The following is an 18,388-nucleotide window of genomic DNA, read 5'->3' as shown; positions in this document are numbered from 1 at the left end:
TTGTAGACTCTGCAAGGGGCCTCTGAATGGAGACTAATTACTGAAACATAGGTTTTAACCAAATGTCTTAGGCCTGCAGGTATACATGTTAGATTAAAAGGAAGACATTTTGATTACATTGGCCAACACACATTTTAGTGCCTCAAATGTTAGACCTGTTTCTGGCTATATTTGACCTGCTGATTCCAAAAAGGGCACCAGCTTTTGACTATCAGCTCTAGTTTTGGAGATACAGAACATATACCATATACTAGTCATCATCTGCTAACCCACAGAAAATCATGATCACAAAATCTAAAAAACAAAAGCTGATGCTATCTATTCAATGCAATTTTCTGAATCATCACCCCAAATAACCCCAGGAACAGGCCTAAAAACCATGACACCAAGGGATATTTTTTGTTGAGTTGTGTTATCTATGAAGACTAAAAGGTGTAAAAAGCACATCTGCCTTAGGCCTAAGGGTAACAAGGGTCCAATGGGAAAGGGTCACATCAGGGAAGCAGCTACAGGGCTGTCAATCCAGTGCAGATGATGTGTTGATCAAGCTTTCAGACAGTCCAAAGGCCATTACATAAATCCAGCTATCCAAAGCCTAAAAGGATAAGACAAGGAATGTAGCTAATCCAGGGGTCATAAATGGCAGAAAACACAGGAATGGCAAGATCATATTCTTTTAAAGAGGCTAAACTTTCAGCTATAGTTCCAGAATGTTACAAAGTTTTAATATAATACATATTATTAGGAAAACAATTATACAACATAAGTACATAGACATTTCTTTTTCACTTGTTTACATTTAAAATATTTTAAACATGCTGGATCAGACCAAACGTCTCTCATGACATGATCAACCAGTTGCCTAGGGAAAGCCCACTACCAAGGCATGAAGGCAACAATGTAGTCCAAAAAACTGATAGTCAGAAGTATAGAGCATATTGTACTAGAGGGAGTATACAGCTAGCTATTATAGACAGACATTGATTCACATGAATTTGTCTTATTGCCTTTTAAACATATTCAAGTTGGCAGACAGCAGTACATCCTTTGGTAGTGAGTTCCATAGTTGTAACAAGAGCTCAGAAACAATACTTAATATTTCCCACATTGTTCCAAAACAATATCCAAACCTTCTTGATCAAACTTGGGGGGGGGGGGTGGAGTTTTTTTCCCATACCCTTATCATCCATACCCATTAACAAAGCTGTCTCTTGGAGTTAAAGACCATCAAGAATGCAACAGATAGGTGTCACAAACTGCAATTTGGAATACATTAATGAAACCCCAATGCCCTAATTTGAAGAAATAGAAGCATTCTTCACTTAGTACAAAGTTATCATTGGATATCAGCCTAATCCTTTAATCTTGAAGGCTTCCCTGCCATGGATAGGGCCTTCTACTATCCATTCATCTCCAAGTTAGGGCACAACTATTGACTGAGTACACAGAAGCACTATCATTTACCAAATAATACATTAAACCTCTAACATGATATTTTGGAAGCTATCAAATATATGTAAACATGTAAAATTTCAATCATGTTACCATGCATTTTTCCAGACTAATGATGGGACTGCGGTAGTGTTCAACAAGTTTATATAATTCCGAACTGCACACCCTTACAATCGGAAGAAGGGAAAGATTACATACAACTCCATGTGAAATATGAAGAAAAGTCTCCTACTGTATGCTTCATTTGTCATTTTTCTTCTTCTGAACAAGTTCCAGAAATTTCAGTAAAAGAATTGTCATGACAACAAGAAAAAGGAATTGAAAATATATTTAAAGGTACTTTCAATTAAATGAATGTTGTAATTTTTAGATTATTTGCTGTGATAAGTTTTTGTGTTTCCATAAAATAAGTTTGAAAATGAGACAGTCTCATGCCCGAATTATTTATTTGATTTGTGGAATGTTACTGTGGCTCTGACCTCCCTAGTATTAGTTACACATTTAGGGATATCACCTGGTTAGGAGGGGAACTGCATCTCTTTCTAGTATAATTGAAATAATACTGTCCTCTCCCCACCACAAATGGCAAGGAGGTGTACATGGAGAAAATCTCTACAGGAAGCCAGTAGCATCTCTTTTTCTAAGCACTCTAGCCACACAGGCGTATGTTTCAGTCCCCAGCTGTGTCAGGGGAAAAAACGATAATTCTCCCTTTCCTGTGCATTGCATTCTAAGCAAGATCCAAGACTAAAGGAAACACAAGACATATCAGCATGCTACATTTCGGGGAAAATCTAGTTTGACTCTTTTTTCTGCGAAACATTACATAATGGCAGTGCCAGATTTAGGACAAATGAGGCCCTCTGCTAGTTAAGTTATGAGACCCCTTACTTGGGCACTAAAGGAGATAGGCCTGATAGGCCTATACTGCCTGCTTTGTGGTAAACTCCAATAGACTATCAGCTCTAGCATTAGGTTTGGAATCACTCTGAGATAGAACACCTTCAAATTTAGAATTGCACCACATAAGCAAAATCCATCATAAAAATTGTTTTTGGCAGGAAGGAGGGCTCCTCTGGCCAATGGGGACCTGTGCACACTTAAGCACAATAGTAAATCCGGCACAACATACTGGTGGTGTAATAATAGTGTCTGCTTTCCCTTGTTAATTCACTGAAAGTAGTGAATTTACATGTGGATGAATATAAACATAGCTGATTGGTACAGTACAAAAAATCTCTGTGTTTATGCTCTTTTGTGATCCATAAGGATGGAAATATTCATGAGCACTAGAGGGGTTTGGGGAATACAGAAGATCAAAACTTATCTTCAACATTCTAATCTGCTTGAGGCACACACACAAAACAACAGTCAAGGACACTTCAACTCCAGATCTTGTTTCAACAACTGATTGCCTAGACCAGCAGATTTTATTTTCATCTGCATTTCTGCCATGTCGATATAGATTTTAAGCTATGATGACAGAATTAAGGCATGATAGTCAAGTAAGGCATTCTTTGGCTACAAATTTCAATACATATCTGAGTGCCCTAATGGATGGAAGACAGTAAATGAATACCAGGTATCATAGGGTATGCTTCAGTGGAAGTAACTAGCAACGCCACCCTAAGTATTGCTTTAAAAAACCCTATGGAATTCATGGAGTTGCCAAAAGCTCACAGGTGACAGGCACTATCTACACAGGTCTTATAATCCACACAAACGTGGATTATAGGGAGGTGACTAAATGACACACACCCATAATCTGGGTGGAATCACATTAAACAGAGAAAACACATGTTCAAAGAAGTTCAGAAAAAGTCTGGGTTTGGCTGAAAAATGCACTGTGATGGCATGCAGAAAATGTAAGACTTAGTAAGATTTCCATGCAGTGTACTGGTGTGGACGGCACCAGCACATAATCACATTTTAAAACCCCAGGCAGTCATGCACTCTGCACATACGCTGCAGAGCGTCTCTATAACTACATGTGCTGCAGTGCATCTCCTGTCCATCTGAATAGTTCCAGATTAATGTGAACACCCTGGCAGGACTGTTCTGGGGCAATCGAGCCAAGTGGAGACACTCCAGAAGGTAACAGGTTTTTGAAAACCCTCTTTATACTCAGGATTAAATGCCTGTGTAGAAGCATTCTCAGAGGCACATACATACACTTTATCAGTGACAAAGCGGGGACAAAGTAAATTAGGGAAGTGCAATTTAACTTATACGACATACTTCAACCAATCAGACATTTTCTAGTTTTAAAAAAAGAACAGTGATGAGATTACTACTGAACATGTATTCTCTTTATCAGGACAAATGGAACAATGAACCTTTCTAGAAAAATACCTCCTTTCCCTTTTTAGTTTAAATCTAACCAACCTAACCATGTTATAGCACTTGGGTAATACATTTCTGTTATGATAAAAGGATCTTGCCATGAAATGTAATATAGTACTTAAAATGATAACATTGACAATCTTTTTTGAAAGATTGAAATGTTGGAGATTGCTTTGTTGTACTAGACAAACTCTCTACATGTACTCTCACAAGTTATGTAGTAATTGTAAGGCAAGAACTACTTAGGTAGAGTAATTGTTTTAAAACAGGTTCACCATTTTTAAAAGTGGAAGACTGTGTGCAGCATAAGTAAGTAAGAAAGAAATTAATTTGGAGAACTGAAACATCCAATGAAAAGGTATGCTTGGATGACATACTTATGGATGCTTGAGATTTATATCTCACTTTTCAACAGAATAAGCCTCAAAATGGCTAACAATTGTGCAAACTGAATATTTCAAAAGCCAACACAGAAAGCATACAATCCTTCAGCCCTTGGACTGAAGGGTTCTCTATCGCAACCAATGAGAAACCAAGTTCTCCACATCCAGAAGGCTACTTTGATTTTCTTTGTTATATCATATTTCTCCTGGAAGCAGGGACACCATCTTCTAAGTATCCCTTATTGCAGTGGTTCTCAACCTGTGGATTCCCAGATGTTTTGGCCTTGACCTCCCAGAAATCCTACAACTAGTAAACTGACTGGGATTTCTGGGAGTTGTAGGCCAAAGCACCTAGGGACCCACAGGTTAAGAACCGCTGCATTATTGCCTTGACCAGTCACAAATACAGGTAGTGCATCCCTTTAGTTTTGCAGTTTCCAGCCATTTCCAACTTGAATAGGAAACAGATCTTTAAAATTCCTGTTCAAATAGTTTTGTCCCAATCATTCTCCATCAAACAACAATCACTCATGGCTAATGATGAATGAAAAACTAGTACAGGGTGAGGCACCATAACTTCCTTTTTTCAAAACTTAATAAAACCCATTGTATGAATCAGATTTTTTATTTTTTTATAATGTAGGCGCATACTTAAAGTTTTGTTTTATGTAATTTTGAAGATCAAATTAGGTAGGTGATGTCCCCCATTCTCCATTCTCCATACACTGAGTAAACCGATTTCTGGTGTTGTAGCAGAGCCTGTGAGTAACAATGCTAACAGTAGTTTGGATACTAGAAGGGGAAAACAGGTTACTTGGGAGCAGGAGTCTGATGAGGAGCAACAAAGGAAGAGGATCCGGGATATGCTTAATGCTCCCACAGATGAGGAATCATTCTTGGGCTTCTCTGGGGACAATGGGTCAATAAGTGAGGGGGAGGGAGGAAACATCATGGATTGGTCTAAGGGAAGGAAAAGCACTACTAGGGAGCAGGAGTCTGATGAGGAGCAACAAAGGAAGAGGATCCGGGATATACTTAATGCACCCACAGATGAGGAATCATTTATGGGTTTATCTGGGAGTGATGGGTCTGAGAGTGATGAAGATGGGGAGGACAAATTGGGCTGGACTAAGGTACAAGAGATATAAGATATATGTGCAGAGCCGATGTCTAGTGACACATTTATGGGTTTCTCTGGTAATGAGAATTGGCAATCAGGAAATACTTCTGAGTCAGGGGGATCTAAGTCTTGACAGAAGATGGAGAAGTTGGAGGAATGGGAGCAGGAGTTCACATGTGGAGTCAAGAACAGCTGTAAAAGATAATGATGGGGCGGAGGTCAGTTCATCTTCTGATGATGATGTGTAAGATAAAAGTAGGCTCTGAAATGGGGGCTCTTTGCAGAAGGCAAGGTTCATGCATTGGGTTCTTGTTGCTGCCTATTTCGTGTTGGCATTGGGCCCTGGATCTACAGGTTTCTGCTTCCGTTCATGTGTTCTTTCGACTCAGCTTGGATTCCTGTGAGTGCTGACTTCTCCCTCCCCTGACTTCGGACCGGTTTGACTACGACGCTGACTACGTGGAACTTTGCTACTTTGAATTCGTCTTGCTTTGACCTCAGACTTCGTTTCATGACACTTCTTCCTTGTGGCCCTTTGTTTGTTAACTGTTTGCTTGCTGTGCTATTTTTTGGGAACTCTCGGAGCGCTTTGTTATAATCCAGTTCTTTTCTCCGGATAATCCGGGTTATTGCTTCAGTTATTCCTTTTGAACCAAGACTGGTTTCTGCTTTTGAGTTTGGCCAGAGACACTGAGTTAAGTGTCTCTGAGCCCTTTTCTTTGCTTAATAAACTTTACTTTGGAACTAATTCTGAGTCTGGCCCTTTAAGGCGTCTATGTCTGACATCTGGCATTTGTCATGACTCTTGCCAGCATAGCAGGCATTACGTTGGCAATTTCTTCCTGGATGTTGGTCTTCAAATCTTGTAGGGTCCTTGGACGGTTCACATTTTCAAAAACCCCATAGAAAAAAATCACAAGGGGCCAAATCTGGACAGCGGGCCGGCCACTCCAAATCCGCTCAAAAAGTAGGCCTCAACGGCAAAAGCACGCTCCTCACTGTTCCAACACAAGATGGCAACTGAACTGTGTCAGGACAAAACTTTATACTCCCGCCTCTCGAATGAGACCACTAACGCTTCGCTATGTCTTCAACCGACTGAATGGCACACATTTTAAAAAAGGATGTTATGCTGCCTCACCCTGTAGCAGCTGCCACCTGGTTCATGACAGACTAACAATGTGCTCTAACTATAAATGCCTTGTGGATTGTCTCCACACAAAAGTGCCTCTTTATTGGCAAAACAGATAGTACTTGTATATAGGTGATCCCTCATGACCATAGATTGCACTCAGTATGTAAAAGCTGGCAGAACTAGCTTGGAGTAAGGAGTCAAAATTGTATCAATAAATGCATCCATTAATTCTAAATTAAAATGACTAGGCTTTCGACGCAACAAAAAACAAGCATTGCTCATTCCTAGAATAATGTCATATATTTGCTACAGGTATGAAAAGCTATTACACTGAGTCATTTAAAAATACAGCTTTTGGAAATTACAAAGATTATGTTTTGTTTTTTCGCACACACATTTTGCATTTTATTTTAGGAGACTTTATACATCATGTCACATTTTTTTCTTCATTTCATTTGTGTATCTATGTGATCTTGGCAAACCTTTCTCCATGGCTTTAGAAACACTGGAGGGCATTTTAAGTGTTGACAGCTGAGTTTGTTATGATTTCAGAAACCTGGAGTTTTAGAAAAATGCTCAGATGTATTAGACTAGTAATGAAATAATGAGAGGTGGCAGTTCTTACAAGATTCCCAAGATGGTGCATCAATCTGTTTAAAAAGAGCCCGGGTAGTGTTGAATACACAATTACATCAGGCCAAGAAAGTAATTGGATCCTTCTCCCCTACAATGGCCCCTATCAGCACAATTTATTTCAATAACACAAAGCTGTGCACTGTGTGGGAAATCTCTTGACTTTTTTCAAGAGATTTACTTTCACATGCAATATTATGAGATTTTACAGTACTTTGCCCCAAAGTAATCTGTGATCTGCAAAGAGTCTTCAAGAGTTCTCTGAAAGTAGTGTAAGCTATACAAATATTATCTGTTTAATAGATGGGAACAATAGTCAATATCTACTGGAATTTTCAAGTCCCCCCCCCCCCTTCATAGAGGTGACAGACAAATGGGATAGTCAATATCAGTAGAAGCATAGATTTCTTTTGAATTGCAAGAATATATCTATATAAATAAAAATGCAATGTTCATTTGTGGGATTAACAAAACTCAAGAACCACTGGACGAATTGACACCAAATTTGGACTGAACACACCTATCAGGCCAATGAGTGAGCATCACTGATAAAAACACAGAAAAACACAGCAGGAGATACTTTAAAAGCCAAAACATAAAATTAAAATACATTACATTGCATTACAACGTATGCGCATAACCACATAAATACACATATACACACAAAAAGCCACATATACACAGACTGGGCCACAGCAACACATGGCATGGGATGGCTAGTTTTAAATATAATCGCAATATTATAGTTACATGTTCTTCAAAGAGTTTCTTTGAAGGGTTAGAAGGCATGATCATCAAGTTTGCTGATGTCCCCAAATTGGGAGGGATAGCTAATACTCCAGAAGACAGGAGCAGAATTCAACAGATTAGAGAGATGGGCCAAAACTAACAAAATGAAGTTCAGCAGGAACAAATGTAAGACACTCCACTTCAGCAGAAAAAATGAATTCAATGGAACATTGCAGAAAGAGGGACGTCTGGCTGAACAGAAGTACATGTTAAAAAGATCTTGGAGTCGTCATGGACAAGTGAAACATGTGCTAACAATGTCATGTGGCAGCTTAAAAAGTCAATGGAATGTTGGTCTGCATAAATAGAAATATAGTGTCTAGATCCAGGGAAGTCATGCTACCCCTCTACTCTGCCTTGGTCAGACCACACCTGGAAGACAGTGTCCTGTTCTGGGCACCATAATTGAAGGGAGATGTTGACAAACTGAAATGTGTCCAGAGGAGGGTGATTAAAATGGTCAAGGGTCTGGGGAACAAGCCCTATGAGGAGCAGCTTAAAGAACTGGACATGTTTATCTTGCAGAAGAGAAGGCTAAGAGGAGACACAATGAGGGCCACGTATAAATATTTGAGGGGAAGTCATGGGGAGGAAGGAGTAGGCTTGTTTTCTGCTGCCCTGGAGGCTAGGACACAGAAGAATGGCTTCAAACCACTGGAAAGGAGATTCAACCACATTAGGAAGAACTTCCTGACTGAGAGCTGTTCAGCAGTGGAACTCTCTGTCTCAGAGTGTGGTAGAGTGTGTTTAAAAGCCTTAGGGGGCTTTTAAACAGAGGCTGGATGGCCATCTATTGGGGGTGTTTTGAATTTTATTTTATTTATTTATTTTTTGCATTTATTGACCGCCCCTCTCAGCCCGAGGGCGAATGTGATTTTCCTGCTTCTTGGCGGGGATGGACTGGATGGCCCATGAGATCTCTTCCAACTCTATGATTCTATGGTTCTTCCCTTTTGGTACTACAAAATGTAGACTTCTGGCTGCTATTGGCATTTCTGTCTTTTCATGTCTTTTTCTGAATGTTTTCCCTATCTTTTTACCTTAAATGGATTACAAAATTTCACTGTTATAACACTACACATTTTTAAGTTGTTGTTTTAATCATGTGATGTCAAAGATGTTTATGAAGCAAATCAGATGTTCATCTAATGAAGGTGACAAAAGCTTTTACTACAAACTTCTTTCTATCAGCATCAAAGGTGCTATAAAATCTTTTCGCATGCTGATACAGACTTAGATGGATATGTCTTAGAATATTAAGATGTATTTAAGGAATAATTGGGGAATATTCATTTGGGGCCATTTCTAGATAATTTATATTTATTTTCCAGTTACAAACAATGTCTCAGTAATGATAACAATTAATGTAATTAACTAATTTTATAATATTTACTGAAATAAATTATGTAAGTTAATTTGAACTAAATGTTAACAGGAGTTTGTTAAATAGCATTTCCAAGCTCTGTTCAGAACACAGATACTGTATGAACTACACAGAAATGCATCAGTTATGAAATGACACATTATTTGTTATGTTTTGTTGTTTATAGGCAAAACAGAAAGATCTGGTTATTATGGTGGCAGATCGTTGGAGCATCCAAGTATGGATGTACAGCTGGTGCATTACGATTTTGCTATAGGCTTTATTTGTTTATCAAGCTTTTGCCAGTTTTGTATCATTTGAACCGCATCTCTTTTCTATTTCAAGGACACATGGAAATCATGGAAGTAACTGTGCTTTGTTCATATGTGTTTTCTCTTTCCATACTCATATCTATGAATAGAAAGCTACCATACACTAGAAATAAACAAATTCCACTAGTGTTGTATGATGGCATATTGTATCATGTGATTAAATATCAAAAACAAATTCATTTTCAGCATACAGTTATTATGGAAGACAATTGTTGTATTATAGTATTAGTACAGGGTTAACATTTGAAATCCTGAAATCCGAAATACTCCAAAATCCAAAACTGTCCACATAGATAGCTGGGATAGTGACACCTTTGCTTTCTAATGGTTCCTTGTACATAAATTATTTTTAAATGTTGCATAAAATTACCTTGGGCTCTTTATACTACATACTATACTAAATTAATTCGGTGTTTAGACTTGGGTTTTATTGCCAAGATTTGTCTTTTTTTACATATATGCAAACATGGGAATTCCTAAACCCATAATACTGGTTTTTATGCATTTTTGTATATGGGATATTCAATCTTTATTTATTTATTTAAAACATTTATATTCTGCCCTTCTCACCCCGCAGGGGACTCAGGGCAGAGTACAACATATATAGAGCAAACATTCAATGCCGGGACATAAAACCATAAACATATACAAACAGTAAAATCACTTATATTGACTTTAAAATCATTTGCTTAAAAATCTTTGATAGTAGACACATGATGAAATAACATTTTTATTATCTTATATACTATGAGGCTATATCTTTTGATATGGATGCAATTAGATAAAACAGAAAGCAGTCACCAGAAACAAATCTTTCATAGTAACAGAAAGACACCATTTTGAGTCATTTTGAGGTAGCATTATGTATGTCCAAGTAACAATCTCCACTTTCCCCAAAGCTAGACTATTAACATACAAAAGGTCATGTTTACGTGGAGTTATTAAACATGGCTCTTTGTTACACTCCCAAACATTGTCTGCCACCTACACATAAATGTGTATCAACTTTAGTAAAAACAATAATCTCAATACCTCCATATCTCCATGCATTTTAAGAAAAATGTTCACATATTGTACAGAAGTGCTTTGTGGAATGTTTATAGAAACACAAAATATCCATCTTGTGAAATGACAAGGCCACAGCTGCATCAGTCATTCAAATGCTTGCCTTTGTCAGCCCAAGGCTACCTTTCTGCAATAATGAACTATCTGAGTAGTTTCTTTCACACAAATGACATTACCTGAGATTCTCTTTAAAACAACTTAATTGTAGAAGCTCTCTGGAAAAGAATAACCAAACTGAGTTGAAGACTTTAAGAATTGTTTTCAGTGACAAGTTTTTTGTATATTTTTGTTCACCATAAACTAGGAATGCAAGAATTGCTTTTTATGTCACAGAATTTATTTAGAAATTAAAACTGAGAGACTTCATACCATTAAGCTGCATCTCATAACCACAGCTAGCAAAGCCAAAACATCAACAAAGGCACCCATTCTTTTATAATCTTGATTAAAATCCAAATCACAGTAGCTGGTTACATCAAAAGCTTAGATATATAAGGTAAATTCTTCCCTTCACATTAAATCTAGTTGTGTCCGACTCTGGCAGGTGGTGCTCATCTCCATGTCTAAGCTGGAGAGCCGGCATTGTCCACAGACACCTCCAAGGTCTTGTGGTCTGCATGACTGCATGGAGTGTTGTTACCTTCCCGCAGAAGTGGTACCTATTGATCTACTTACGTTTGCATGTTTTTGAACTGCTAAGCTGGGCCTAACAGCGGGAGCTCACTCTGCTCCCTAGATTTAAACCACCAACCTTTTTGTCAGCAAGTTCAGCAGCTCAGTGGTTTAACCCGCTGCACCACCAGGGAGCCCAATATATCTGCATAATAATATCTGAAGTCCTGGGTCAACCAAATGTCAAATCTACCAAGAGCATGATACTGTTCATCCACAAAGAACAAATATATCTATGCACCCTGACACAGGTTTCTAACACCTTCACTGTTTCAATAATTTTCTGGTTTTTGAAAAAGCAAAGATGACATGGCAAAAGTTAAATTTGGGCACCAAACTGATCTAGGTTCTCGCCTAATTTTCAAAAGATGCAACACCCATAAACCAATGTATTTGATTAATGCCATTCTTGATTAATGCCATTGAGCCATATGCTGTTTTTCACTCTCGGTCTCTGAATGTGCTATCAAACCACACAGCATTCCTTGCTATACAGGACAGGTAAGAGACTAACAACGTTTTACCAGAGTTCATCTTGTGAAGTGAAACAAGCCACTTAGTTTCATTTTCATTCCTGTCAAAAAGGATCTCCAATTGACTGTCAAAAGACTCTCTACAGTGGAAATTGCATCTATTTTTCTTCTTGAATACTAGAACCAACTGTGCAAGAACCACCAATGACTGATTACTAAGAGTCGTTCACATTTCCCAGTTATAGTGCTATGAATCCCTTTCTCCAATTTAACATTTACTGTGATCTCTAGCAAAGCTCTAATGACTCACCAAACTGCAAACTCCAGTATCCCAAAGGATGCCATCATTGCCATTAAAGTGGAATCATAGTGCTATAACTGTATATTGTGAAAGATCTAAAATTCTGAGGCCATTTGGAGCAGCTCAGAAATATTTCAAAATTCAGAGTTAATTTCCGAAGAACTGAGCTGAAGTACAGGTGTAATGTCAATATTTATGGCAATCCAGAGCCTGACTGCAATGAACTTGGAAAACTAAGTGCAGAGTTTGGCAAATAATCAAACTCATATGCATAATTACATATACAGAAACAGGTACAGGATGCTCAAATACTTATTCTTCTGAAGGAGATATAAGTGACTTGTCTGCAAATGACAACCTCATTCCCCATACTTCTGAGGGACACACTGTTCCACTGAAAGCACAGGAAGCAATCTTCCTTATTAATCTAATAAATTCCCTAAGCATCATGAAAGCAAACCTCAATTAGATGAATGTATTTATTTCAAGCATTTTACATCTCATTTCAGCACTAAATTAGTAGACAGCATGTCCAGTAAATCAAAATATTCCATTCCTTCTGATAAAATAGTTTTCAAAAAAATTAATTCAACGATTCAACCATATCATTCCACATATAGTGTTAATAATAATTACACAGTAAAACACTTTGGGAAGTTCAAATATCATTTTGATAGCAAGGAATGAAGCACTCCAACAAGGTCAGCACAAAGTTAGCAGTATTGCTTACTACAAGAGATTTTTGGCACAGATACAGAAACATCAGGAAACTGAATGCTTTGACATCAAATGTGCTAGATAACTCCAAGACTCAGATTATCAGGTAGCAATGGAAATTAGCTGCGCAAAAACAATCTACAATGGAGCAATAATCACATGCCTGCAGGCATATTTAGACCACAGTTTGTAAAATGTTACATATTTTATAAAATAAAACTAATTGAAAAGGGGGATTTTTTACCTTCTTTTGATCTTCTAGCTTGTGGCTGAGTGGATTTCTCCCATGCCTGTTCATTTCTGAAGGTAAATCCATCACATCTGTTCCTTGTCTCTCAAAATGGAATGAGTACTCCACAACAGCAAACTAATCCACAGGGTACTGTCGGCTGACACAGAGACACGCTGATATTTCCATCACACACCTTTGTGAAAATTCACTGACCCCAAGGAATGAATTAAAATTCCATGGACTGTGTAGATGAAACAAATTTCATGATGCTCACTTGGGACTTTCTGAATCAACATATCGTTCTTAAAAGCCAATACATCCAAAGAGAAATGATCACTCAATCCTTGAGCGCCAACTGCTATCTGTTCCTTTCTATACACATTTCCATTTTTGAATGTTACATCCTTTTGGTAAATCTGTTGAAAAAGAAAAAGAAATTATAACTGGTTGCTTGTATTTTGCATTTTAGTCTTCCAATTGTTTCCCCATTATGCATAGACAACGCTGATTAACTGGTTTAAGAGGAAAACTTATTGATACAAAATATATGTCAGTTCTCACCCATAATTGGCTACAGTTGACAATACTTTGTACATATTGATAGTTTTTCCCCAGTTGAAAAACATACATTTTGCACTACTATTAATGGCATTCAAAAGTGTAATACATACAGTAGACACTAGGGCTGGGCGGTTTCGTTTCGTTAATTCGTAATTCGTTAATAATTCGTTAATTTTTTCAATTACAAAACGATAACGAACCATTCTGGAGCAATTATTAAAAAAACGAATTTTCAAAAACGTTTTGTAAATGCTTCGTATTTCGATATTGTATTCATTTCGTTATTGTTTTGAGGTCGTTTCGTTGTTATTTCTGCATGTCTGGGCCAGTTTTATGGTTTAATTAGTGAAAAAAAATTATAATATCACACCAACAGTCAACAACAGAGGGAGAGGGAAGCTTCAGAAGGTTTTGGAGGTTTTTTAGCGTATTTCGCGGTCACGTCCGTCATTAACGAATCAATTCGTTATTGTTTCGGAAATCGATTCGTTAATTTTTTACCATTTACGAAATTTCGTAAATATCGAACTTTTTAAAAGGAAAATTTTGTAATTATTTTAAATATCGAAACAAAAAAACCCCCCAAATACAAATCGATTTTAGAAACAAATTTTTCCGTTGTTACCCAGGCCTAGTAGACACTACTGCACAAAATCATCTGGTTACAGATATGACAATAATAATAATAATCTTTATTTCTAAACTGCCCTCTCTTCCCAAAGGGACTCAGGGTAGTTCACACCCACAAAAAGGCAAGCATTCAATGCCTCAGTTGAGCACAAAAATATCAAAATAATACAAAATAAAGCAACAGTAATAACAGTGACTTTACAATTAAGAATTAGGCATTGTGATAAACAATAAAACAAAACAATCCAATAAAACATAGTTAACTAAAACATAAGTAAACATTACAAAAAATACCCTAAAGGCAATTTAAAATACAGTTACACTGGCTGGTGCCGGTGTTCATTTGAAATGTAACGTGGCAGCCATATAGTACAAGTGGAACTAGCCAGCATTCCAAGTAATTAAAGTATCTTAGTCCTTCTCCTCATCATACAATAAAGAGCATAGGTGCGTTTTTAGAAGTTTCTTAAATGAGAGGAGGATGGTGGCCATTTTACTTCTTCAAAGAGGGAGTTCCAGAGACAGTGAGGGATCATGAAGAAGGCCCCCTCTCTCATCCCCACCAAATGGGCTCATGATGAAGGTGGGACCGAAAGGAAAGCCTCCTCCATTGACCTCAGTTCATGGGATTGTCTGTATAGGGAGATGCGATTAGACAAATAGCCTGGACCCGAACCATTTAAGGCTTTATAGGTAATGACCAGAAGTTTGTATTTAGCTTGGAAGCGGTCCAGCAGTCAGTGGAGCTGCCGCAGCATGAGAGTTGTCCTCTCACAATATAGCGCTCCAGTTAGCAACTTAATATACTAGAATATACCTGATAGTCATGAGAATCAATTGCATTATGTAACAAAATTGAAATCAATCTGTTTCTTGTTTGAAAGTGTTATTCCTGTTTAATTGTACAGAACTTCTTTGAAGGTAGTTATACACCAGAAACTTTGTTATAGGGCTGCAAACTATGTTGAATTGGTTGAGACTCAATGAAATATTCATTAAAAAAACTGTAGCAAAATGTGTTGCAGAATGTTCCACATAAACAATCTTTCTACAGTTTAATCAATTTTCCATGTTTTTATGATAGAACCAATTAGGAAATGACATTTATAACCCAGGAATAAAAATCGTGCTACACTGTGTTATCTGAATCTTCTTCAAATAAAAGAGATATGCAGAGAAAGTGCATGATCTATGGACAAAACAACACACAGTGGGAGTAGTTCCATATTAAACTCAGATGTACCCTCTCTATTAATAAATATTATGTTTGATGATGATGATCCATGTATATTAAATTCCTGACTATTTTTTATTACACCACATGAAATGATTGAATGGATTTCACCAAATGTAGACAAATATTTTTGGCATAGTCTGACTGACTATATAAGGTCTAATATGAATTCCATATCTAGGCTATGTGGCATACAAGAAACTCATGTAGGTCCTGGAAAGCACTCTAAGAGTTTTTCATTGATGGAACAATGTGAAATATTTTGATGGAACAATGTGAAAAATGTTTACACATAATATTACAGATAATGTAAGTTTCTGCTTTTTTGTTTGCATATTTCTACATCACATGCAAACTAAAGAATTGATTTCTATCAAGCGTGAATGTTTGGGATGATCTGGCTGAACATATCGGCTATATGACATACATGAAATTCGTTTCCCAAATAAATAAACACTGATCCTCCAGAGTAGCTGAAATAGAATACTAATTAATTATATTTAGGAGATCCTCAATCACTTGGTACTACAACTAGTCACATATAAACTAGATAAAGGTTTTAGAACAAAGGGAAGAGTAAATTACTCTTCCACACCTTTTGGATTCTTCTTCCCAGACTCCTTTGATAATTAACTGAACTCTAGTACTAACACTAAGATCACTCCAGAGACCCACATTTGGAGAGAGGCTGTGAGAAGGAAAAACCCTTCATGGGATTGCCACCATTAGTTGCTAATTTGTCTCCAGGCAAACATGATAGAACGATCAAAGCCCAAATTAGAACAGAATTACTAAACTTACTTTAGTAAAGGATGATAAACTGAGAGAGTAAAATATGTAACAAAACTAAAAACAGCCCCAATGGGTGAAGATTATTTTGAAGAATGAACAAAGTTATTACATGGTTGAATTGATTACTGAAAATGTCAATTTTATCTGTACAGAATTAAATAATAATGGAAATTAAAAAGTAGCCTTAATGCTAATTTTGAAAATATGGCATTATCTCATGGAAAAGCATGGGAATACTGAGCTAAATTTAATTCTTAGTCTTAGACAGAGTAGACACCTTGAATCAGTGGAATGTATGTAAGTGTAACTGAAGAACTCAGATTAATTCAAAAGTCTTCTCTCTAACAACAATTAGCAGTGGAACCCTCTGCCCTGGAGTGTGATGGAGGCTCCTTCTTTGGAGGCTTTTAAGCAGAGGCTGGATGGCCATCTGTCAGGGGTGCTTTGAATGCAATTCTCCTTCTTCTTGGCAGGGGGTTGGACTGGATGGCCCATGAGGTCTCTTTCAACTCTATAATTCTATGATTCTAATTAGATTACTCAATAAAGCAGTTTGTCAATATGGACTTCATTCAGTTATCTTTGGATCATTCCTTTCTACCAAGATGAAATAGCTGTGTTCTTTAAAATCACACAGATCTGTAGGTACTACCTACTCACACCCATGCTAAAATTCTGCTTTTTTTCCTAAGGAAGATTCAGCAAGGTTGGTTACATTTTGCATTTCTGTAACGATTCAGTAATATTTATGTCACTTCATCATCACATGTATAAGTATATTATCTTGTCTAATCAACAAAGAACTGCAACCAATACATTTGCAAGCAAAATGACAGAATACTTCTATGTTAGCATTTCACTTGAGAAGAGTCCTGTTTTGGAGATACATTTTGTGAGAGAGGCTCAATAGTTACACACCATTTCTTAGGGGAAGTCCATTACCATTTATTCTCTACCAAGAGGTGGACGCTCTACCGATTCATAAACTCTCAAGAATGATTAATCATTGGCACACAGATTGTTATTTCCCCACAAAGCATTCTCAGACATTTATCCCTGGCTGAAATTGGCTTGGATTCTGGCTCTGGCCCTGTCAAATGAATACACCCTATATTTTCTCCCTGTCTCATTTTCAAGTTAATAGTAACTTCTGTGTACAGATTGAGATGCCATGCACAGAAGCCCAACCTTCAGCTATTTATCATTTTATTTCAATCTTGGAAAGGCTGCCAGACAAGTCTGCCCTTCCTTTTATCTCCTCCATCATTCAATTTGTGGTCACTGAGCAGAAGAGAAAGAAAATATATCCAGGGTGTATTTAAGACAGGTAGTCAATAGCAATGTACTTTATTCCTGCTTTTCATCACAATTTTCCTAAGGTTTTTTTAATGTGAAAGACGGATGCATCTAAAGCATTATTCCTGCCCCATGGTTTCAGAGTGCATCTGAACTGTACAATTAATACAGTTTAACACCACTGTGACTCAGTGCTGTAGAACGTGTGGTTTGTAGTTCTCTCTGCCAGAGAAGTCTAAACAATTACAACTCCAATGATTCCACAGAACTGAGCCATGGTAATTAAAGTCATGCTGAACTGCATTAATTCTAAAGTTTAGATCTACCCTACATCTGAGTGCCACTATTTAAAACAAACCAGGTTAGAGGCCAAAGCTAAATTTCCAGAAGACGTGGTTTAGGCCACATCTTCCTGCTATTGGAATCTATGAGTAATATTTTAAACAAACATATAAACAAACAACAGTAAAAACAACAGAAGCCCATACTTTACAATCCACTGCATTCCCAAAGAGGAATGTGGAGGGGAAAGAAACATGAAAATGGCATGCATGGGTCCATGTGTAAGTTGTACTGTAGTCAGAAACATGCATAAACATATGAAAATTTAACTTATGGCTGCTGGACTAATCTATCAACTATCTGAAAGACAAAGGCCTCATCTATACTGGCCAGTTAATTTGGGGCACCCACAATGACAAAGAACTTTCATGGAGCTCTACCAACATCTACTAGTTGCAACAGCAGTAACAAAGGCTCGATAATGCCAGATGTCGAGCGCAGGGAAAAAAGGATGAGCACAGGGAAAAGGAAATGGATACAGTGCCCATGTGGAAAATGGATTGGTCCAATAAAACCCAGTTCT

At 37.4% G+C, this 18,388-nt stretch overlaps 1 protein-coding gene across 3 annotated transcripts in view; it reads right to left on the bottom strand.

Moving 5' to 3' along the window:
- The window catches only part of NAV3 (neuron navigator 3), a 619,870-nt gene that overhangs the window by 450,062 nt on the left and 151,420 nt on the right, over window positions 1-18,388 (bottom strand). For all 3 annotated transcript variants that reach the window (XM_060777419.2, XM_060777418.2, XM_060777420.2), the window contains one exon: window positions 13,023-13,426. In XM_060777419.2, coding sequence (XP_060633402.2) covers window positions 13,023-13,094 — 72 coding nt within the window. In that variant the 5' untranslated portion in view covers window positions 13,095-13,426. The remainder of the gene's footprint in view (window positions 1-13,022; window positions 13,427-18,388) is intronic.

This window comes from Anolis sagrei, chromosome 5 (assembly GCF_037176765.1).
Source record: "Anolis sagrei isolate rAnoSag1 chromosome 5, rAnoSag1.mat, whole genome shotgun sequence".
NCBI lineage: Eukaryota > Metazoa > Chordata > Lepidosauria > Squamata > Dactyloidae > Anolis > Anolis sagrei.
The sequence above is the reverse complement of the archived record's forward strand: the minus strand, read 5'-3'. Positions and strand labels throughout refer to the sequence as shown.